This window comes from Chionomys nivalis, chromosome 15 (assembly GCF_950005125.1).
Source record: "Chionomys nivalis chromosome 15, mChiNiv1.1, whole genome shotgun sequence".
Taxonomy (NCBI): Eukaryota; Metazoa; Chordata; class Mammalia; order Rodentia; family Cricetidae; genus Chionomys; species Chionomys nivalis.
The window spans coordinates 23,918,571-23,942,772 of record NC_080100.1 but is presented as its reverse complement, the minus strand read 5'-3'; the positions used below and the strand labels follow the sequence as shown (position 1 = coordinate 23,942,772).

The 24,202-nt window shown below is 40.4% G+C and overlaps 1 protein-coding gene across 6 annotated transcripts in view; it reads left to right on the top strand.

Moving 5' to 3' along the window:
* The window catches only part of Cplane1 (ciliogenesis and planar polarity effector complex subunit 1), a 91,849-nt gene that overhangs the window by 13,823 nt on the left and 53,824 nt on the right, over positions 1 to 24,202 (top strand). For all 6 annotated transcript variants that reach the window (XR_009058351.1, XM_057789468.1, XM_057789469.1 and 3 more), the window contains exons 9-24: positions 568 to 750; positions 3,104 to 3,353; positions 3,487 to 3,639; positions 3,791 to 4,542; positions 5,119 to 5,327; positions 5,690 to 5,770; positions 9,607 to 9,771; positions 11,625 to 11,798; positions 13,011 to 13,239; positions 14,839 to 14,978; positions 15,511 to 15,728; positions 16,088 to 16,252; positions 18,902 to 19,040; positions 21,461 to 21,570; positions 21,679 to 21,837; positions 22,720 to 22,828. Coding sequence is in view for 5 of the 6 variants with exons in the window: in XM_057789468.1 (XP_057645451.1) it covers positions 568 to 750; positions 3,104 to 3,353; positions 3,487 to 3,639; positions 3,791 to 4,542; positions 5,119 to 5,327; positions 5,690 to 5,770; positions 9,607 to 9,771; positions 11,625 to 11,798; positions 13,011 to 13,239; positions 14,839 to 14,978; positions 15,511 to 15,728; positions 16,088 to 16,252; positions 18,902 to 19,040; positions 21,461 to 21,570; positions 21,679 to 21,837; positions 22,720 to 22,828 (3,236 nt within the window). In the remaining variant the exon portion in view is untranslated. The remainder of the gene's footprint in view (positions 1 to 567; positions 751 to 3,103; positions 3,354 to 3,486; positions 3,640 to 3,790; positions 4,543 to 5,118; positions 5,328 to 5,689; positions 5,771 to 9,606; positions 9,772 to 11,624; positions 11,799 to 13,010; positions 13,240 to 14,838; positions 14,979 to 15,510; positions 15,729 to 16,087; positions 16,253 to 18,901; positions 19,041 to 21,460; positions 21,571 to 21,678; positions 21,838 to 22,719; positions 22,829 to 24,202) is intronic.

Genomic DNA, 24,202 nt, shown 5'->3' with positions numbered 1-24,202 from the left:
TTTCCAAGAGCAGCGTTGGTCTCAGCTCAGTGGTCCCTTTGACTTATGTATGGTCTTGTCAGATGGGAGGGGAGCAGCTCCTTGTTCTGGTGATACATTGATGCTGCCAAGGAGCAGTAAGAGTAAGGAGTAAGGAACAGCTTTGGGAAGAGGAGGTGTGCTGTGTGTGGGACAGAATCTGTCATCAGTTGTGGTTATAGAGATTACGGTTCATTCTGATTAAAAGACAATGAAGCCAAGTGTGGTGGCACACACTTTTAATCCCAACACTCAGAAAACAGAGTCAGGCAGATCTGAGTTTGAGGCCAGCCTGGATAGCAAGTTCCAGGACAACCAGGGCTGTTATACATAGAAACCCTGTCTCAGACCCCTCCCCGCCAAAAATGACTTGACTAATTGGCTCAACTTGGGTAATATTTTCATTTCTGAATTACTTATGATTTCTAATGGAATATTGTTGGAGTTGATATATGTAAGCCTTTTTTCCCTACAAAGTAAAATTAACAAAATTTATGTGACAGTAGCCTACTATTCAATCCTTTCTAAAACTGGTATTTATCTTTCTAGGTCATACTGGGTAGGTGACATCAGCTGGACACATGACAGTCTTTTTCTGGCTTGTGTGTTAAAACGTGGATCCCTGATTTTATTGACCTTCCTAGGTGAATTGCTGACATTAGTTACACTTGGTTGCTCTATAGAATTTGGGCCAGCTGAATTTATTCCTCTTCATCCACTAATAACATATAGGTGAGACATTTGAATTGTTTCGTTTTTCAGAACTTATTTTCTTTGGTAGTTAATTTTATTATATATTTTTACAAAAACAATTTCATCCCCAAATTTGTGTTTTTCTTCTGTGAGTCTATCATGTCAATATCTGTTTTTTATCTGTTCCTAATTATTTATAGTTTTCTTCCTATTTCTTTTTGTGGCTTAATCCTGGTGAAAATTTGCCATTGTGACTATGTAAGTATAAAGTTATTTAAATATTTAAAAGTACTGAGAGCATATCTTTATTATAAAAGATAATAAAGCATACTATTTTAAAAGTGAAGCACTGAAATAATTTAGTAGCTCACAATTAACATCTTAAAGGACAGAAACAGTAACAGACTGAAGGGTTTAGCCATATTTGGATTTTAGTTGTGAAAGAAGGTAGCAGTTTGGACTCTGTAGTCAGATAAATCAAGTCCCAATTCTTAGTTTTTTCTGTTTCTTGGTTGTGTACAAGAATAAATTGTTCCTCAAGCCTCGGTTTCTTTTCTTGTGAAACAAGTGACGGTGATTGTCTTACAGTGTCGAGGGATGAAGTGAGAGTCTGTGTTATTATGTGTGGTTCTCGTGTCAGATAAGTGCTGGGGTAACCGTTTGCTGTGCATAGCTAGATGTGTATAGAGAGCGATTTTAAAAACTAATTTGTCTTAAAAATTGTGTGGAGGTTGCTGCAATGTCAGTGGTGACCTCAGATGCCCCGGGAGCTGGAGGTTGTGACTGACATGGTTGCTGGGAATAAGACCCCAGTCTTCTCACAGAGCAGAAAAGTTCTTAACCGCTGAGCCATCTCTCCAGCACTAAGAGCTATTTTTTCATAGAAAAATTGGAAATGACTTTTGAAATTTTGTAGGAAGGAAACTGACATGGGCACATTCTTGATTATGTTTAGCCAAAAAAAAAAAATTTTTTTTTTAGTGACAGATTAGTGCTAGGAGAAAACTGTCAATTCTTGCAGAGAAAGTTGTGAGTCTTTTGTTTTTTTAACCTTAATTTTTTATTTTACTTTATTTTTTATGTGTATGGGTTTTTTGCTTGCATGTTGTCTGAACTCTATGTTTTCAGTACCCAGAGGCCAGATGAGGGTTAGATCCTCTGGGACTGGAGTTACACACACAGAGTCGTGAACCTTCATGTGGGTGCTGAGGCTGGAACTTGGGCTCTTAATTTGTATTTACTGGAATTTCCTCACAATCTCCTTTAAAGTTACTTTTTTAAGGCTTTTTAAATTGATGGCTTTTTTCTAGTAGATATTCATTATTTGAAAAAATAAAATTTGAAAATCACAACACATTATTAAAAAATAAAAATTGGTTCTTACAATGCTAGTCCTCAGAGCTAACAATTAGGGTATCATCTTCTAAAGATTAAAGGTACTCATATTGCATTTGTAATAATAGTAATATGTTAGTTTCAACATATGATAAATTGCATAAAATGTGTTGTTTGTTTTTTAACTATTTTTTAATTTAATTTTGTTTATTTTTTGTCTTTTTGGTTTTTCAAGACATGGTTTCTCTATGTAACAGTCCTAGCTGTCCTGGAATTTGTTCTGTAGACCAGGCTTGGCTCTAACTCAATTCACGAATGCTGGGATTAAAGGTGCCACCACCACCCCACCCAGCATCCTCACTTGTTTGTGCAGTGCTAGAGATCAGACTCAGAGCCGTGCACACAGTAGGCAACTGCTGTATCAGCAGGCCTCCCGATCTGTGTTAATAGTTCTCTAGTCTGAAAAGTTACCATATATTAATAAGTCTCCTTTTATATTTATAAAACATTAAATGTAATAAGCAGCTGTATTGTGTAATCAGGGTCTCTCTCTCTCTCTCTCTCTCTCTCACACACACACACACACACACACACATACGACTCATTTAATTTTAAACTCAGAATGTTACTCACCAGTATATTCTCCAAATGTTCTATTTCTTTTTTTGTTCTTAATAACAATTGTACTAATTATCATTCTTGTAATTCTGTTCTTATTAAAATATTTACATAATTTAGGAGGAAAGCCAGCTACTTAACTCTTTAATAATAAAAGTAAGATGCCATAATTCTTAAACAAGTTGAATACAGTTTAAAAAAACCAAAGCATAATAAATGCCACAAAATTCTGAAAAAAATTGGAAACATGTAAAGACATATATTTGATCACTGTTATTTTTCCCGGAAGACAATTATACAAATTTAATATTTCTGTGTCTGTTCATCTGCTTGCATTGTCATCATTCTATGATGTTTATTTGCCATTTTTGAATAATATGATTACTTCCTTTAAGATCCTTCTCTTGCTGATTCTTGACTTTTCATATGTGTTTGCTAGACCACAACAGTTTACATTTCAAGATTCAAATAATCCTGTAGATTCATCAGCTTCTGACAGTGACCCCCTGAGACAGAGGTTTTCTGTAAAAGCACATTCACGACTACCCTACCTTATTATTTCTGATGGATACATGGTCACGACCCTTCGGTTTCTTGATAACCAGTCTCCAACAGCGCTCATGAGGTCATTGCTAATTGATTCAACCCAGAGGCTTGAGAAAGCATGCCAAAGTATGATGCTATCTAAGGTACAGTGCCTTCTGGTATCTGTGGTAAAAATGTCTTCTTGTTTCTTTCAAAGTTAAAACACTAGAAGTTTAAATTGCTTTAGAATTACAGATAAAGTTTTGCGTTTGGAAATCATTTGTCTTTTTTCCATAGCCAAAGGACAAAGGGCTGAACTTGCGATCACTGGATTCCTTAAGGTCTAGCCTGTTGAAGCATCAAGGAAAGGAGGGCTTAGTTCATGGCACCGTCCCTAGGTTTCTGCAAGCAGAAGAAACAATGGAGTTAAGTGAGACTACTGATGTTCAGGTACTTACTAGTATCTACTGACTTTATTCTAAGAAATTTATTGGTCTTGTTGTTGTTGTTGTTAAAGGAAATAGAAATTTGAGAACAACACAGTGATCCTATGCATAAGGCTTGAAAGGTATTTAATATACCATTTTTCCCTTGTGTTTAGGATTCTGAAGGAGAAGAAGCTAATGAAGTTGAACAATTTCCAAACAACTCATTTCCTTTTTGTAACCAAAGAAAAGATCTATGGTTTAGCATTATCAAGGAAGGAAGATTGGAATTTGCATCTATGTTTGATACAGTTCATGCAAAGAATGATTCCAAGGAGACAGACAGAGCCATCGCAGAACTGCATTGCATACAGAAAAAACTACTTGCAGCGTGGACTATAGGCATTTCAAAAAATGTAGCAGAGAAAAACTTAATGTTAAATTACACAGTACTTTGCCTCACTCATTTCTTCTATATTCTTCAGTTTATAAAGTGCCCTTTGCCTAAGTTTGACCTGTTTGTAAATAAGAGTGTGAAGCATAATGCATGGGTACTTTGTATCTTTCAACTTTTCCATCAGTGTTTATCAGTCCACTATTGGGATATGAGATACAGACAAGATATTGGCCATTTGATAAAGCTGACCTCAAGTACTGTAAAGCTTTTACTGACTCATCAACAAAAAAACGGGTTCTTCTCAGAGAAGCTTTTAGCCTGCCTTTCTTTACTCCGAATGGTAGCTGACCATGTAAATGGCGTCTGCAGTCTTCAGCCCGAGGCCCTTTCAGCATCAGCTGGTGAAAGAAGAGCTGAGCTGGACTCATTAATAGTCCCTATTTGTCAAGCTTCTAAGGAAAGTTGGTCCTGGGACTCATCTTTAAATATTTATCCTCAGGTCACAAATCTTGCTCAAAAGCCAGGCCACAGGTATGAATACTAATTTTATTACTGAAACACTGTGGATTTCTTATGATGTAGTAAGAAGTGTGTAACTGGTAGTTTTTAGTGTGTTTATAAGGTTTTGAACTGTTAGTGCTAATCCCAGAGTAGTTTTTCACTCCAGAAGTTACAGGCAGAGCTGCCCAGTGTGGGTACTGAGATGTAAACTCAAGTTTTCTGGAAGAGCAGCAGATGCTCTTAATCCCTGAGGTGTCTCTCCAGTCTCTCTATATAAATTTTATTTGTCAGCCAAAGATTGTTTCAATTTTTTTTTTAACGAACATTAAGGACATTTATTTTTAAATCTTGGGCAGCCATAATGATCTTGAAAGTATAAAATAAAAGTCAAGTATATAATGGAAAATGTATATAGGTGCATAAAACATTTGTGAAAATCTTGTGGTCCTTATGTGCAGTGGCCCCTGGACCGTGATCATTAGCTTGGTCCGTCTGTTCTGTTGCATTTGTGAAGAAATCAAGCAAGACACCGCCTGTGAAGGGAGCTAAACTTGTTTTCATTACTCTTGAAATTTGGTTTTGACGATTATCTTATTTCCTGTACAGATTGGTTGCTCTTTGGAGGCTATTGTACAAAAAAACTTTATGGTATCAAGCACAATTAAGCCAAAGAATTCCTGAAGGTGACAGACAGTTACCTGAAAATGTAACACATGAAGTATCTTTTGTCAAGACTCTGTTATGTCATCTTCAGACTAACCTGCAGATGGCCGGGGATAGCTTGCCTCAAGCCTTGGAACTTACACCTATCAATGGTCAGTGTCTTTTTTTTTAAAATAATTATTTATTATGTATACAGTATTTTGTCCGCGTGTATGCCTGCAGGCTAGAAAAGGGCACCAGACCTCATTACAGATGGTTGTGGTTGCTGGGAATTGAACTCAGGACCTTTGGAAGAGCAGGCAATGTTCTTAACCACTGAGCCATCTCTCCAGCTCCTGGTCGGTGTCTTATAAACACTTTCTAGCTCCTTGGATATGTGAAGTGATTAAGTAGGTTTTTGTTTTTCAAAATGATTTTTAGAATAATTTCAGGCTGGATATGTATCTACTGAATTTTAAAGCAAAGTAAACATTTAAAAGTTATGTAATCAATTGTTTGGTAAAATAATTCTTAGGTGAAGAGTGCTTTCTGTTAGGATCATATGAAAAATCAGTTCATCTGTGGAAGAAGGCTCTACAAGAAACCCAAGAGAAAGGTAAGGGACATTTTTTTAAAAAGGTAGCACTGTATTGGTGAGAATATAGCTTAACTTTCTGCAGAATTTAAAAATATTAAGGCTCAGAGTGTTCACACTATGTTATTGTTCAAGTAAGATGCAGATTGGAGGGAACTTGACTATCAGAAGTACTGTACTGTATTTTAAATTATTTTTAAAATCTTTTCAATGCTCTCTAGTTGTTTCCTGCCCACTCCACTCCCACCTTATTTAATGATAAAACCTGCAGTTGAATGTTAATGGAAAATAAATGAGATTTATATCCTTAACCTGTTCTTCCTTTTAGAGACTTCCTAAATGGGAAACTATCCATCAGATACTCTGCCACACTCCTACAGACATTGAGAGAACCATGGAGCTTAGCCTTCTGGCCTTTAAGAGATTAGAGAGTTTAAGGTTAAACAAAGAGTTGGAGTTAAGTATGATTTGCATGGGGCTTTTGTAATAACATAGGATTCTACGTTCCAGAAACTGATGGCATCTTTGAAGGTGTGACAGAGTTGATAAAAGTTCCGAAGTGGCAGCTCTGTATCTGGCCTGAGTGTAGCTGCTGCCTGGGCACAGCGCCAGGCTTTACATTATTTCCTGACAGCAATAGCTTCACATACTTCCCTTTTACATCTACGTAGTGTTCTCAGTGCTTGCTGTAGCCCAGCTCTGCACAAGGTGGTAGAGATACCAGAAGCTTACCTTTGTTACAGTCACTCGTGTGGGCTGGGAGCACAAGAAGAGCACCCCACAGTCTGAAGGTATGGTCAGCTCCAGGGAACCATGGAGGGGCTGATGTTTAAAGCTGAGTTGAAATTGGACAGTGAAAATGGTAGCATCGAGCTGAATGGTGGTGGCGCACGCCTTTAATCTCAGTACTTGAGAGCAGAGGCAGGTGGATCTTTGTGAGTTCGAGGTCAGCCAGGGCTACACAGAGAAATACTATCTTTTTTTTTTTTTTTTTTTTTTTTTTTTTTGCGCTTTTTCAAGACAGGGTTTCTCTGTGGTTTTGGAGCCTGTCCTGGAACTAGCTCTTGTAGACCAGGCTGGTCTCGAACTCACAGAGATCCTCCTGCCTCTGCCTCCCGAGTGCTGGGATTAAAGGCGTGCGCCACCATCGCCCGGCCGAGAAATACTATCTTGAAAAACCAACCAAACAAACAAAGCTGGTAGGATGATTTAACAGAGGAGGTACATTTGCCCTGAATTTAGATCCTAGATAAGTTAGGTCAACTGAGTCACACCTTTATCCCTGCATCATAAAAAGGTGTCACAAGTTTCTGGGATCTAGAGAAACCAAAAGCCTGAGAAAGTTTAAGAATTTGGCAAAGTGCAAATGTGATTTATGCATGCAATATTAGTGGCAGGTCAGTAGTGGGTCAGGGAAGAGTAGTGAAGGAAGGTCTTATGTGGGGTGCTCAGAAAAGACAGTAGGATCAGGTAAGATTTACACAAACAAAAAACAAAAACAACAGCAGAAACCCATGGTCTCACTTTGCAGCTCTGACTGGTCTGGTACTTACTATGTAGACCAGGCTGCCCTTGAACTCAGTGATCTGCCTACCTCTGCCTCCTGAGTGCTGGGATTTTAGGCCAATTTTTAAAATTACATTTATTTATTTGTATGGAGGGATACACATTTGCTTCAGCGTACCTGTGGAGCTCAGAGAATGACTTGTAGGAGTTGGTTCTCGCCCTCCACCACGTGGAGACTGGGGCTTAAACTCGGGTTGTCAGGCTTGGTGGCAAGCACCTTTGCCCACAGAGCTACCTAACTGACCAAGACACATTTTGTAAGGAAAAGACTGTTCAGATAAATACACAGGTCCCTGATTTATGATACTTTAACTTAAACTTTTAAACTTTGTGATGGCATGAAAGCCATGTGTATTCATGTTTTGCTGAGCCAGAAGTAATGCTATGTGAGGTATGTGTCTTGGGCTTTTATTGCTGTGAAGAGACACTATGACCACGGCAACTCTTAGAAAGGAAAACATTTAACTGGGGCTGGCTTACAGTTCAGAGGTTCAGTCCATGATCATCATGGTGGCACATGGTAGTATACAGGCAGATATGGTGCTGGAGAAGGAGCTTTGAGTTCTACATCTTGATCCACAGGCAGCAAAAGGAGACTGTACCACACTTGGCATAGCCTGAGCATGTGAGACCTCAAAGCCTGCCCCCACAGTGACAGACTTCCTCCAACAAGGCCATATCTCTTAATAGCACCTCTCGCTATGGGCCAAGCATTCAAATACATGAGTCTGTAGGGGCCATTCCTACTCCCACCCCCACAGTATGCAATGCTGAAGAACAGCAGTGAGTCTCAGCTTCAGTCAGCTGCATGACCACAAGGGAAGTAGTGGATACTTCGTGGTGTACTGTGTTGTACGTAGGTCAGATATATAATTGCATTTTTAAATGATTTATTTATTTTTGTTTAATGTAAATGAGTGTTTTGTATGTATGTTTGTGCACTATGTATGTGTTTGATACCTTTAGTGGTCAGATGGTGTTAGATCCCCTGGGACTAGAGTTACAGAGGGTTCTGAGGTTCCATGCGGGTGATAGGAACCCATCCAGTGGCTCTTTGCAATACTGATCCATCTTTCCAGCTCACATACATCCTTTTTTGATTTATGATCTCTTCTGTTTATGATGGGTTTGTTGGGAAATAGCCCTGTTATACATCAGGGCTCTTTTATAGTTCATTTAGGAAGGTCACTTTGATGCATTTGTGGATGGGGGGAGTGAGTTGCACATAGAAGCAAGTTAATTATTCAGCTGGGAAGACTGAACCAAAGCCACATCAGTGTTAATGGAATGTAGTTCATATTTAACAGGTACATAGCAAGTTTGATCAATGGAAGTTGTGATCGGGTAGATTTAGGAGAAAAGTTTAATGTAGTTCTCATTTTTGAGAACCGGTTAACTGGATAAAGGAGAGGAATTCAGTAAATTAAGAAGTTTTAGATGAAAACAGTTTCCTTAATGAGTCCACTATGAGCATTTTATTACAACTATATCCATGGGTGTGGTTTCTAAGAGTGGATGCTCACATGAGCAGTAGCCTCAAAGAGAGTGCCTTAGGACAGACTAGAGGCGGGCAGACTCAGCTGATGTGGTGTTTCTGTGGACACCTACAAGGAGTGGGCTCCTTTAGCATCTCTGCTCTATTAGTAGTAAGGCTGTTTTGTGTGTCCCAGCCATCACATCCAAGCGATTGGCCGCTGGTGGGGGAAAGGTGCACCGCCTGGCTGAGTTAACTCCTGTAGGGGATTCTGTAATATGTGCTCAGTATTATGTCCTGGATCACATGAGTGTTTGTAGTAATCCCATATAAAGTTGAGATTCTTTCACTCAGAACTTGAGATAGCAATCAACAGAACTTCATGCTTTGATGGTGACAATTTGCATCTCTTCAAGTAAGAAGGCCTCTCATCTGAGGGCCCACTGAAAGAACCTCAGATGAAAAGACCAGGGTATTGTTAACTTGTTTTTATTTATTTTTATTATTATTATTTTTTGAGGTCAGATCTCACTTTGTAGCCCTGTCTAGCCTAGAACTCTGTATAGACAAGGTTGGATTCAACTTGAGAAATCCTGAATCTTCCTCTGGGTACTGGGATTCAAGGCTGCACAGCCATGTTCATGCTGCCCTGATTTTTAGATAAGTTCTTTATTGAAGTATAAAACAGATGCAGAAGACATCCATGTTGTGACTGTGTAATACGCATTTTCACGATTACCGCATCTCTGTCTGCGTGGCACTAGCCGGAAGCACTCACCTGGTGCCGCACTTGTCAGTGACTTCTGTTCTGTTTTAGGAGGAAGAAGAGCGAGCCTTCTTGAGTCACGGTACTATCTCTCTCTCCTGTACTGCCACCTCTACTGCTATAATTTGAACGATGCTCAAGGATTATGTGATCACCTAGTAAGAGACATACTTAGCTGGTCCCAGTTACCTGTGAAAGGAAGTAAAGATTGCTCAGGTATACTTTCTAAAATTCAGTATATTCTCTCTTTCTCTCATCTATCTGTCTGTCTGTCTGTCTGTCTGTCTGTCTGCCTACCTATCTACCTACCTACCTACCTACCTATTTATTTATTGTGGTTTTCTGAGACAGGGTTTCTTTGTGTAACAGCCCTGGCTGTCCTGGAATTCACTTTGTAGACCAGATTGACCTTGAACTCACAGAGATCCGCCTTCCTCTGGCTCCCAGGTGCCAGGATTAAAGATGTGTGCTACCACCACCCGCTTTCTTTTTTTATTTTGAAACAGGATCTTGCTGTGTTTCTCTCTGACTTTCTTGGTACTCATGTAACCAGCCCCATGCTAGTCTGAGCATCGTGAGTGCTGGGATTATAGGCATGTGCCATCCCATTGGTTTAATAGTTTAATAGCGTTAATTTTTATTTATGGGTTTAGAGAAAAATAGTTTATACATAAAAATTGTCCTACCTTTACAGTGACTGTTATTGACTGTTATTCTGTGTGGATTTTGGATCGTCAGCTTCTCAGTGGAGTATAGCACAGCTGTTCTTTGGATTTATTGAAGAACTCATTAAAAGTTGCTTCTCTTGAGGAGTCACGATATGTTCACTTGCTTCCGAATTCTTTGCAAAGGTTATCAGTCTCCCATTTTGTGGGCTTCTTCCTCACTCACTTGATTGTTTCGTTTGCTGTATAGAGGCTCTTCAGTTTCTGAAATTCCAGTTACCAATTACTAACTTTAATTCCTGAGAAAATGAGATGGTATTCAGAGAGTCCTTCCCTGCACCCGTGTCCTATAGGCACCGCCGTGTGTCCTTCCCTGTCTTCCCTGCACCCGTGTCCTGTAGGTACCGCCGTGTGTCCTTCCCTGCACCCGTGTCCTGTAGGCACCGCTGTGTGTCCTTCCCTGTCTTCCCTGCACACCACGAGACTGGAACTGTTCTTGACCAGCTGTGTCCCAGATGTGCATGGTGACAAGTCTGTCAACCACCATCACCTCCTTGGTCAGAAAGTCTGCTCCTATTGTGGCTTTGTACTGGTCACTGAACTTCTTATTCACATACTGGTTCATGAGCGATATCTTTCCAACACCAGAATCTCCCAGGATGATGACCTTCAGCAACACTTTCTTCCTAGAGGTCATCCTTTAAGTGCGCAGTCCGCCAAGGAAGAGACACAATGCAGGCAGGCCGCGACAGAGTCCGACTCCAGCTCCAGCAGGCTCCTCGGAGCTGCCCAGCCCCAAACACCCAAGGCTACATTTTTATAAGTTGATTTTGTGTGTGTTTTCTACCACTTTTTTAAACATATTGTTTCCAGAAGTTTTCTAGTAAAATTTTTGGTATTTTTATATATACATATATTATATATTGCACATTATATATATTACATACTATATTATATGTAATAAATATAACGTATTACATACTATATAATATATATTATATTATCTTCTACAAATAGGGATAATTTGGCTTCTGTTCGTATTAGTGTCCCTTTAATTCCCTCCTCTTGTCTTAATGCTTGCTCTGTGGCTTCACGCACTGCATTGAAAGGCGGCTGTGCTCTCCACTGAACCACCAGTATATCACCAGCACTGTTGAAAAGGAGTGGGCTAGTGTACAGCAGCTCCAGCTGGGCCTGGGCCAGGGCTCTGAGACCCCCACCCAGCTGGAATGCGCTAGGGTGTGATTCTGGATGGGCCTAGTGTGCAGGGGCAGTTTTGGGGGCGGGGCTTGGAGATTCCAGTGTGACACTGGATGGGCCTGAGAATGGGGGTTGTCTCAAATAATTTTACTTTTTTATGGTTTGTTGAAACTCTCTTGGTTGTTTGTTTGCTCTGTTCCTTAGATTCTGAGAAGTCTCCTTGTGAGTTTGGAGTGACCAGGAATGTACATCCGGAGGCTGCAGTCACAGTTGTCCAGTGCATGGCCCGTTTCATGGCTGCGTATTTCACCAATGAACCACTCTGCATCCTGCCGCCTCACAGCGTGAATGTTCTCCCTCCACTTCATATTAAAACAGGTAATATGTAAACAAATACTCTCCTGCCTTGGTTTTTACACATGGTATCTAAAATCAGTATCCTATGGAGATTGCACTGTTTTAAGTTGTTACTCAAGCTTGCCTCTGTTCTTGAACCCACCGTTACTTGTTTTAACCTCCCAGCTAGCTGAGATTGTAGGTGTGAGCTGCTACTCAGAGCTCACGTTAACTGACCTTCATTTCATCTTTCATTCCTTGTTTACTTCATTCTGACAGTAGGTATTGAAGCCTCATGCGTGTTTGACAAGTGCTTGTCAACCTCTTTTCTATCGTTGCTGTTGAAATACACCAAATAGACTGGATTGGTGGCCCCACAACTCAGCACAACATATCTATGCTGTCTCAGTTCAGAGATTACAAGCACACACAAGCATGCCTGCCTTTCTTTTAATGTGGGTTCTGGAGCTCAAACTCCGTCTTTTATAGGGAAAACACTTTTCTGACTAAGCACTCTCCCCAGAGCCAGTCTTTTTTTTTTTTTTTAGACTTCTTTATTAAGCATTTTATATGTTTTAAATATTTTTCTGAAACTAAAAGAAAAACAAAACAAAACAAAACTTTTTTGGCCTTTGGATAGTATAAAATGAGATAAATCTGTTGTCCAGATTGTATAATCTTCTATGAACGTCAGAACATATTTTTGAATAGTTCTGAATAAGTTTTTTAAATGTATTTTATGTTTAGCTGTGTATATGTATATATTTGCGTGGTATGTGCATGTGAGCACAGTACCCAAGGAGGCCAGAAGAGGGCGTTAGGTCCCTTGGAACTGGAGTTACAGATGATTGTGAGCTGCTGGTCGTGGGTGCTGGCAGCTGAACCCTGCTCTGATAGAATAGTCTGTGCTCTTAACCACTGAGCCCTCTCTGTAGCCCCTGATCTGGTACACATGTATGTACATTTTATCAAACTCATAGAACTCACCTTTATTCTGTGTAAGGCACTCATTCTATTTCCGCTGTGTTTCTTCTTTTTTAAAGAATGTTTGTATTTTATGCATAGCCCATTTAAAGGAAGCACATATTTCAGTCTTAACAAAACTGTTCTAGAGGGCATTATTTTATTTCATTCTCTATGTCTGTTTATTGTTGTGTTGGAAAATATTAACTAAAGAGACTTGATTATGTGAGGAGGCCTGAGCTGGAGTACACGTATGCAGCTGTGATATCGTTTTCTCTGATTCACTCACAGAGCATTCCCTACGACTTATTCCTCTACAACACTCGAAGGTGGCCAGTTTTGTTAGAGATCAGAATCTCTCAAATATATGGACAGTTGAATATGCCCTTGAATTATTATTTATTGGTGGCCTGATTCCAGAGGCTGTGTGGTTGGCACATAAACTTGGAGACTGGAAGACATCTGTGTCCATTGGTGTGGCCTTCCAAGTTTTCTGTAAACGTGGTCGCAATTCTGTGAGGTATGAGTTCTTAAAGTTTACCTATTTATTCTGTGTGTGTTTGGGTGCACACATATCATGATGCCTTTGTGGAGTTCGGAGGACGAGTTGTGGGAGTCATTTCTCTCCTTCTACCACATGTTTCAGGGATTAAAGTCAGGTCGTCAGGCTTGGCAGCAGGTGCTTTTACCTGCTAAGCTATCTCACCAGCCCAAGGTATGGATTTCTGGATAAGCTTCAAGTATTGCATAATAATGTCATCTTAAGCAAATTTCATTTTTCTTGTTGATATGTGGAATATGTGGAATCCTTCTTTCTCCATTGTCTTATAGAAACTCTTCCTAATATTTTTGTCTTTGCTGCATAGTATGGTAGTGCCTAGCTATATACTTTTGAAATGTGGCTAGTCTCTGGGCGATGGTGGCTCTGTAATCCCAGCACTCAGGAGGCAGAGGCAGGCGGATCTCTGTGAGTTCAAGGCCAGCCTGGTCTACAGAGTGAGTTCCAGGACAGCCAAAATTACACAGGGAAACTGTCTCAAAAATAAACAAATAAACAAAAAACAAGAAAAGAAAACTGACTAGTGACACCAAGGAGTTGAATTTTCAGTTTCAAGTAAAAGAGGTAACTATCTGCTGCAGTGATTACTGTGTTAATAGTGGCTCGATGGCTTACTTATTTTGCTGAAGCATTCACTTAGCATATTTATGTTAGAAATATCCTGAAAGGGCAGTTAGGTAGTTGAGGAGTTTATCCCAAATAGAATTTGGAGGTTGCCTTTTCTTTCCCTTCCTGCCCTTTGTTTTACTTTTTTCTCCTTCTGCCTTCCCTCTTTCTCTCCATCCCTGTGTTGCGATTTCCCACTCTCTTCTTTCTGGATAGAATTGTGCTTCGTAGTCAAGGCTGCTCTCAAACTCACTTCAGCCCCTTGAATGTTGGAATTTAGGCATGCAGTACCACAGTGGGTGGGGATTTGAATTTAGGCTAAGTAAACTAATCTCTAATTTTATTTGTTTGTTTTTTGTCGTTGTTTTTCAAGCCAGGTTCTTTTGTTCTGTCAGTGCGTACAGTCTTTGTGTAGTTTAGCCAATGATCCAGCGTGTGTTTAAGTAACTGATCAGCACAAAGCTTTGTGACAGGTATTTTAACAGATAGAAACTTTGTAAGGTGTTAGACTCTATCATAAATAGGACAAAACATAAAATCTGCATAGTGTGTGAGACAGTTGCAGCAGCATGACGGGGAGAATGGGAATGCAGGTGAAGGAAGGCGGGAACGTTCCGTGCAGGAGGTGCCCTGTCAGGTGCACACTGAAGGGTGGGTAGCGCTCGGTGAGCTGAGTAGCTAAGGAGTGAAAACATCCGAAGTGTGAGCAAAGGCATTTGGCAAAAGTTGTGGGTTATTTGGGGCAGAGTACTTACGAGGGTGGCAGTGAGAATGGAGAAATACTGTGTCCTCTGAGAACCTTTAAAGTAGCGTTTCCTTTCTGTGAGTAGGGTGTACAGAGCAAGTGACTCCATATTTTCTTAAATACATTTATATTCTTGATAAAATACTTCTTGATGTAAAGTCTTTTCTTTTCCCCAAAATTTTATTTCTCTTAATTTGATATCTTTTCAGGTCCAAGAAAAAGCGTATGGACCTACCATTAAATATGATACCAGCACAGATTTTCCAGGAAAAACTGCAGTGTTTTTTAGGTCAGCCAGTCTCTCTGGAAGCAAAAAATGAAAAGGGCTCAAAATATAAGCAATTTACAGGTGTGTTACCTACATATGTTCTAAGTGTATCAGGTTAATATAAACCTGTACTATTACAAAACCTTAAGAATATTTAGAAATATGAACACCGTGACTAAATTATCAGAAATTTGAGAATATTTATACTTAGTCATGGGAGCATCCAGGACTGAGGCCAGAGGAGCTGGAGTGGTGCTCAGTGACACCTGCCCGGTGTGTGCTTTGCTCAGGTCTGATCCTGAGCTCTGCAAGGAGGGGAAAAGTGATGTCAGGTGAAGATGTATTGTGGGCCGGGGATACAACTCAGTAGTGGAACACTTGACCGACATGTAAGAGGCCCTAGATTCAATCTTCAGCATCGCCAAAAACAAAACAACCACACTCGAATTATATTGTTTGTTTCGTACATACATTTATGCTTACTTTTATCTTGGAGATGGGGTCTTGTTCTGTATTCCAGTGTGACCTCCTTCCTCTGCCTCGGGCTCTGGAGTGCTAGGACTGCAGTCACTGGCCACCATACCTGGCTAATGTTACCTTGTTTCATTGGCAGATCCCATTGAAGAAGAAGATGCTAATCTGCTGTTTGGGTCTGTGCAAGAAGTACTGAAAGCGTCAGTCATGGCCGATGCGGATATTGTTTCAGGGACTCTGCAGCTATTGATGGACTCTGCGAAGGACTTCAGTAAGAAGCTGTGGGGCCTAGTGCCCGTGGACTTGTATCTCCCAGCACCTCCGTTGTATTGCCCCCAGCCAGCTGTTCTCAATGAAGTAAGCTCAGTGCAGTCTTCTCCTAGTTAAAGTTGGTTTTGTCTACTTTTGTTTGGTTCGTTTTGGTCTTTCGAGACAGGGTTTCTCTGTAGCTTTGGAGCCTATCCTGGAACTAGCTCTTGTAGACCAGGCTGGCCTTAAACTCACAGAGATCCACCCGCCTCTGCCTCCCAAGTGCTGGGATTAAAGGCGTGCGCCACCACTGTCCGGCTAGTTTTGTCTACTTTTAAAACTAACCTGACAATAGTGATCTTGTATGCAAGAGCTGAAGATAAACTTCTGGTTCCCAGCATAGTATGGACTTAGGTAGCATACCAAGCAGCTGCTTAAATAATAGATATCTGTTCTGTTGTCCTCAGGAACATGGTGACAATCTTCTTTTAAAAGCTGAAAAAGATAATCGCCAAAAGCTGTCTGGAATCCTGCAGCGAGTTCTCTTGCTTTTCCGTGCGGCTCGATGCTCTTTTTCTGTAGCGCAGTGGTACATCTTGCAGCTGAGGTGGGCAAGAAAAGTCATGCAGAAGGTATGGACTGTCTTAATTGTTCAGGTGCTGTGTCAGGCCTCTGAGATGTGTTCACGTCCGCTCCAGGTGCTTTCCTAAGGATTCCTGGCCTTTGAGTCTACAAATCTTGGGCTTATTTGCATAAGCAACTCAGGCAAGATTTTTCTGGCTGAGAGATGACACTGTGCAGTGAGTCTCTGGGTTAGCTCGCCCTGTAGCAATAGAAAGTGTCACCGTACAGCAGGTTCTTCCAGACTGTACCTGCTCTTTCTACCCTAAATACAGCAGGCTCTTCCAGACTATACCTGCTCTTTCTACCCTAAATCATGGGAGGTTTCTCTTTAGGACTACCCCCTTCCCCGCTTGCTCTGGAGGTTAAGATCAGTATTTTGTGGCAACCTCAGTGGTTCCAAGTGTTGATAATTAGGAGGGAATTCTTGGCTGTTTATTATTAGGAGTCTTTTTCACTGGCTAGGACTTCCTTTGCTGTTTTCTGAGATGTGCAGTTTGATTCTGGGCCTTCCAAGCCCTTCCATCCTCTCTTCTACTGACTCGCCTGTCCTCAAGCTGAGTAGGTATTGGGCATGCTTCAGTATCCAGGTACAAATTCTTGTTTTTGAAAAAAAAAAGTAGATTTTTTAAAATTTCATTTTATTGATATTTATTGAGCTCTACATTTTTCTCTGCTCCCTCTCTGCCTCTCCCCTCTCCCTTTCAATCCTCCCCCAAGGTCCCCATGCTCCCAATTTACTCAGGAGATCTTGTTCTTTTTCTACTTTCTACTCCCCATGTAGATTAGATCTATGTAAGTCTCTCTTAGTGTCCGCATTGTTGTCTGAGTTCTCTGGGATTGTGGTTTGTAGGCTGGTTTTCTTTGCTTTATGTCTAAAAACCACCTATGAGTGAGCACATGTGAGCATATGGGTGGTGGAGGTGAGGGTGATGTGGGGGTAATGGGAGGAGAGGAGGGAGGGTGAACTGGTATTGGTATGGTAACAAAAAAAAGGCATGCACCACCACTGCCTTTTTTTTAAGATAGGACAAAAATCATTGTATAGACCAGGCTAGCCTTTAACTCTGGCTTCTGAGTGTGCTAGTATTCACTGAAGCAATCATACACCACCATGCTTGACCAAAATTAGCTTTAAAAAAGCTTTATATATGTATGACATATATGTCTGCACATGGTTTGTGTATGTGATACCAAATTAAATATCTGGACCATATTAGTTTTCTATTTTATTCCAGCAAATAGCCCGAATTTCATGACTTAAAACCATGCCCACTTGTCTGACGTTTCTGTTCATCAGAAGTCCTGTGAGCTAAGCTGCTTCTAGCACAGAACCCTTCAAGGGTAACAGCAGAGCTGTGCTCCCTTCTCATGTCTTGGCAGGAGAACCCATTTCCAGACGTGCAGGTGTACAGGTTGTTGACAGTCAGGTCATGTGGCCATAGGGCTGAGTTTCCAATTCCTTGCTGGTCTATCGCTTAGTACTATCCTGCTAGTAAAGTGTTTTATGGAAGGGTGCCATTAGCATGCTAATAGTACATTTGATCAGATCACGTCTTTCCTGAAGTGTCAGGTAGAAGAGGCTATAACCTTACTGCTCACCTTTTCTCTTGATATCTATAACAGCAACCCTCTTTTGAAAAAAAATCCCTTGATATGTTAGAGAAGCAGCATTATTGTTCTATATCCTATTCTACATGTGTGATTATTTGTTCATTTAATGTCATTTAGCTTGTTCATTCCATTTATTTCCTGGAAACTGGTTGTTAATATCCACCCATTGAAGTGCAGAGATTTGAGTATAGTCAGGCTCAGATCTTAGAAAGAACCCTTTGTAACTATTGTATGCTTTGCTGTGACCCCACAGTTTTTTTTTGGGGGGGGGATTTTGAGACAGGATTTCTCTGTAGTATTGGAGCCTGTCCTGGAACTAGCTCTTGTAGATCAGGCTGGCCTCGAACTCACAGAGATCTGCCTGCCTCTGCCTCCCGAGTGCTGGGATTAAAGGTGTGCGCCACCACTGCCTGGCTGACCCCACATTTTAAGATAGCTCAAGGAATTTGGGACATGTCAGACCCTGTATCGAGTTCCCCATCAACCCGCCAACTTCTTTTCCAGCTTGACATTTTGTCATCGCTTCTTTAGGAATTGCCTGTTGGCTTTCTATTTCTGTCATTTGTAGATTTACTTTTTAAAGTCATATATGTAGGTAAGGCTTTTTATTTGTTTTGTTTTTTGGGTTTGTTTTTTGAGACATGGTTTCTCTGTGTTCCCTGACTGTCCTGGAACTCACTTTTTGTAGACCAGGCTTACCTCAAACTCACAGAGATTGGCTTGCTTCTGCTGGGACTAAAGGCGTTGGTCACTGCCACCCAGTTTGTTTGTTTGTTTTAGGTCCTGCACAGTAAATTTCAGATGAGATTTAAATATTTTCTTTCTCAGACTAGGAAAGACAAATGAGTATAGGGGAACTGAGTGTCAAGAGAATGCATGGTTTGGTGCATTCAGGCAGAATGTAGTGAGTGGCTGATTTTGAGCTGAGTCTCTGAGAGTGCGGCTCACTGCAGGCTGCTTATGCTGTAGCAGAGGACTCTGCTGCTTGTGTTCCCTGTAAAGCTTGTTTGCTACTGATGATTAACGTATTCTATTGTTCTTTTCAGATTCGAGTGAAAGGGTCCCTTCCTTTGCTTGGTTCTTTCCCCGAATCCTTACTTAACTACTGTAAAGGAGGAATAGCATTCTTTAGACCTGGAGCTGCCGGAGACCACAAGCTTGATGAAGTTTCCACTAAAGCACTAGGTGTGTCAGAGATGAGCTGCTCGGTTAGAACTCAGCTGCATATGAACTGTAATGCATTTTTCATTTTGTTTGGGAAAGTTTCTTAACTATTGACTCTAGTTTGCTTTTGATATTCTACTTGGGGGTATACACTTAGATGCTGTGACATGTATGTATATAGATGCTTTATAGATATGGTAGTAAATTAAAATTGTTATATAAAACAAATTGTGCCAACTGTGACACGTTGTTGCTTCCTTGTTTAAATTTGGAATTTTAGCACTCGAGAGTACCTTTCTTGTAGTTGTTCATTTGCAGTGAAGATATACTTACTGCCACACTGTTAAGTGGGCAGGCTTTGAACCTGTCTATACCTGTCTATATAGATGAACCAATTTTGTGTCCTGTTCTCTTGAACCTATTCTACCTAGGCTTTTCCCCTATCTTATATAAATTAATATGAATTCATTTTTGTGGCTTTTATTAGCAGACATTAAGTTGTCTCTGGCAGGGCTGGAGAGATGGCTCAGAGGTTAAGAGCATTGCCTGCTCTTCCAAAGGTCCTGAGTTCAATTCCCAGCAACCATATGGTGGCTCACAACCATCTGTAATGGGGTCTGGTACCCTCTTCTGGCCTGCAGGCATACACACGGACAGAATATTGTATACATAATAAATAAATAAATATTAAAAAAAAAGTTGTCTCTGGCATATCAATTCTCTTTTGTATTTTAAAATTTTCTTAGAGTCTCAGACATGTAATTTCTGGGTTAATGAATTTAGTTATCTCTTATCTCTTGAAATAGTATGCCAGATTTTACTTGGTGCCAAAAGGCTGTCAGCTGTATGTAGGACACCCTTGATTTTGAGGTAGCATCTCCCTCAGATAGTTTTGTTTCGATATGTCTTTATTTGATTTTTTGTTTTGAGATAGACTCTTTATGCCCTATATCCCAGGCTAGCCTGAGCTCATGATCCTCTTGAGGTACACACGTGAAACCATGCCAGGCAAATCAAGATGTCTTTTTTTTTTTTTTTTCCCCTGAGATGGTTTCTCTAGCTTTGGACCCTGTCCTAGAACTAGCTCTTGTGGACTAGGCAGGCCTCATAAACTCCCAGAGATCCGCCTGCCTCTGTCTCACAAGTGCTGGGATTAAAGGTGTGTGCTACCACCGCCCAGCAAGATGCCTTTCTTATGACTAATTGTAGTGTCCATTTAGTTCTTTATTTACATTTTCTTTTATAAATTAATTTCCAGTTCATAATTTGTGTCCAGTTATGTTTGACAGGTTTAACAGGTTAGTAAACCTTTGGAAGACAGAAAAAAAGAAAGAAAAGGGAGAAAAGAGGGAGAGAGAAAGTATGTGTATATCTGTGTTGTGTGTGTGTGTACACATGTGCGCACGTGTTACAGCATTAGGAGTAAAACTCAGGGCCAGGTCTGAAACCAGAGCCATGTCGTCCTCAGGCCCTATGACGTATTTAATAAATTATCAGGTTAAGGTGCTTGCAGCCTCATCTGATAACCTAAATTCACTTTCTGGAGCCCACATGGTAGGAAGAGAACTGACTGTTGCGTGTTGTCTGCTGATGTCCACATGAAAGCCTGAGGGACATGCACAAACATACAAACTCAGAAACTAGAAATTCGCCTGCCGGGTATGAGGCCCTGGGTTCAATTCCTAGTGCCATAAAAATAAGCCATATTCTGAGTGATATGCAATATAGAGTTTGCATTGAAATTGAAAAATATTTACAATGTACTTGAATTTATAAGGCAAGTAAATCAGAAGTAAGTAGATTAAATTAGTTTTGTGATTTGTTTTCATATCATGTAAATATATATATATATATATATTAAAATTCTGGAAGGACCTTCATGACTTTTACATAAGGTTCTTACAATAAATACATTTTTGTTTTTTGTTGTTTTAGCGTGTGAATGTGTATTCATATTTACATGTTTGTATGTGTGTGTGTGCATGTAGAAGCCAAAGATTGACAACATGTATCTTTCTTGATCACTATTCACCTGATATTTTGAGGTGCCTCAATTGATCCAGAGTTCATTGATTTGGTTAGTCTAGCTAGCCACCTTACCCTGGGGATCCTCTATCCCCGCCTCTTTTTTTTTTATTTTCTTTCCAGACAGGGTTTCTCAGTGCTGCCCTGGCTGTCCCCAAACTCAGAGATCTACTTGCCTCTGCCTCCCAAGTGCTGAAGTTAAAGGCGTGTGTCACCCCTACCCAGAACTCTCACGGGTGGCTGGGGCCCAGACTCTCCCCTCACACTCACTCGCAGAGCAGCAGGCTCTTTGCTCATTGAACTACCACCTAGCCCTCACGTCTTTCTTTCATAATCGTCAGAATAAAAACATTTATTTCGAAAGCACATAACCCGCAGATGTAATATGTAATTTTCTTTTATATTTGTGTTTTTAGGTTGCTTCAGAGAACTTTGTGCTTTGTGCTGGATGTTGCATGTCCGGGATAAATTATCGTATAGTTGCAGGCAGTATCAGAAGGCAAGAGAAAATATCAAGGTGGAAAAGGTACTTATCAGCTCAAGAGCAGAGAATAAACTGATGTGGAAAGGTTACTCGTTGTTGGACAGTATTCTTTTGAACGCGTTCTGATCTGTCGTTTTCATTTCCACATAGGACCTCAAAGTGGAATTTGATTCTTGTGTGGTTGAGCACTGTTTTTGTGCACTGGAGTGGGCCTATAGAATGCTACCATTCTCTCGTTTTTTTAATATGGAAGAACTTATTCAGGATATAATTTTGAGCCTTATTGGAGAACTGCCACCAATCAAGAAGGTAATATGTTGGTAAAAATTAACTAAATTTGAATCATAGATTCTAAGGGATTTCTGTTTTCATTAGGGATGGTTTTGCCTTTTCCTGTCTGACTGATTGCACTTTGTATAATGTCCTCCAGGTTCAGAATGACAAGTATGATCTCACAGGTGGACTAAAGCTTATGGAAGCAGAGAGCAGAACGGTAGTTGCCAGGGCTAGGGTTGTGTGGAAATAGGGGTGTTAGAAGGATGGTAAAAAATGGGTCATGTCACCCCTCACGAAGTCATTATCCTTCTCTTCTTGAGCCTTCAGTAGGTTCTGTTTCTTAGAACAACATTTCCATAGCCCCTTGAAGTTAATGGACTGATTTTGCTCAGATCCATTTCAGTGTAATTTTTTTCAGCAGATGGTATTTTTTTTAATGTTGGTTCTAAGTACATAGAGAAAAATAAAATATTTATTGATTTTAAGGGGGATTGAGGAAATGTTGAATTAAGGGTCCAAATTTGTATTTACAAGATAAATTTGTTCTAGGAGCTAGTGTAATGATATGCTGTGATTTACCTGAAGTTGATGAAGCAGATTTTAAGTGTTCCTGCAGTGTGTGTGCACACATACAGTGGTCACTGTGTTTTGTAACTGACATGCTAATTTGACTAAGATACTCAACATGCATTATATATCAGATCATAATATCCTATACCCTGAAAATACATAATTTGTCAAATACTTTATAATAAAAAGGGGAAAAAGAAAAGCCATGCAGAATTCTGGTAGGTTGGTTGAATATCAAAAGATTATTAAGTAGGCATTTATGTTTTGACTTAAAGTGTTTGAAGAATTAAAAGAAAAAGGAAAAAGCTGATGTTGCTAATAAAACGTTAACTTTTTTTTCTGAAGGTAGCAGAAATTTTTGTGAAAGCCTTTCCCAATCCTGAGGCCATAAGAGTTCCTTTAAGAGAAAAGTACCACTCTCTCCAGCAGAGACTCAGACATGGTGTTGTGAAAGGTATTTGCTGTTTCTCATGCTTAATGGATACAGTGTTGCAGATGCTCTTTTTTAAGGCTGTATTTTTATTTCTGTGTGTATGACGTGTGTAAGTGCTCTTGGAGACCTCAGTTTCCCTGAAGCTGGAGTTACAGCCGGATGAGCATGTTGGGAACTGACCTCATCCTCTGGAGGAACAGCAGGTGCTCCTAACTGCTGAGCTTTTTCAGCTCCACAGTACTCTTGTTTTGAAAGTATCTGCTGTTTGCCACCAAGGTATCTGAATTTCTGCCTCTCCCTAATGATGGAGAGTGAGAAAGTGCAGAGCTAATTATGTTGGTCTGTTGCTAGATGGAGCTGACTTCACGTCATAGCTTTGCTGGTAATTGTGCCTTTGGCAAGTTGCTCAATCTCTCTAGGCCTCATTTCCTTATTTATAAGCAAAACGGTTATTCTGTTACCTAGTTGATCAATAAGTATTGAGAGAGGATTAAACAAGGTAAGAGACAGATAGCTTAGGGTGCCCTCCTCTGGGGAGGATCACTTGAGCCCATGCTTTCAACACCATCCTGGTCAACACAGCAGGATTTCACCTGAAAAATTAAATAGAGCATATGATATGGCCTTTGTATACTTCATGTATTTATTGAAAGCTTGTATTTTTCCTCTTTGCTTAAAGTTATTTATGTTTCTGATTTTATCCTGTACATTCAAGATGACCTTGTAAATTGTTTTTATTGTGGCAAAATACATAGAACATAAAACCTACCATTTAACTGTTCCTCCTCTTCCGTTTGCGTTGGCGGAGAACAGACCTGGGCCTCTTGGCGTCTTGCTCATGCTCTACCGCAAAACCACAGTGGCCATGGAAACCCTAAGTGTCGTCTTCTTTTTCAGAGCACACCTGCTGTATGCTTTGAATTGTGTGCTGCACAATTATATTTGCATATTTCTTGAAGTTTTTTGATTCTTCTAAAATATTTGTATTAAGAATGCTTACATTTTTTTATTTTTTTTTATTTATTTATTAAAGATTTCTGCCTCCTCCCCACCACCACCTCCCATTTCCCTCCCCCAATCAAATCCCCCTCCCTCGTCAGCCCTAAGAGCAATCAGGGTTCCCTGCCCTGTGGAAAGTTCAGAGACCATCCACCTCCATCCTGTCCCGGTCTAGTAGGAGGAGTATCCAAACTGCCTAGGCTCCCACAAAGCCAGTATGTGCAGTAGGATCAAAAACCCATTGCCATTGTTCTTGCGTTCTCAGTAGTCCTCATTGTCCGCTATGTTCAGCGTGTCCAGTTTTATCCCATGCTTTTTCTGACCCAGGCCAGCTGGCCTTGGTGAGTTCCCGATAGAACATCCCCATTGTCTCAGTATGTGGGTGCCCCCCTCGCG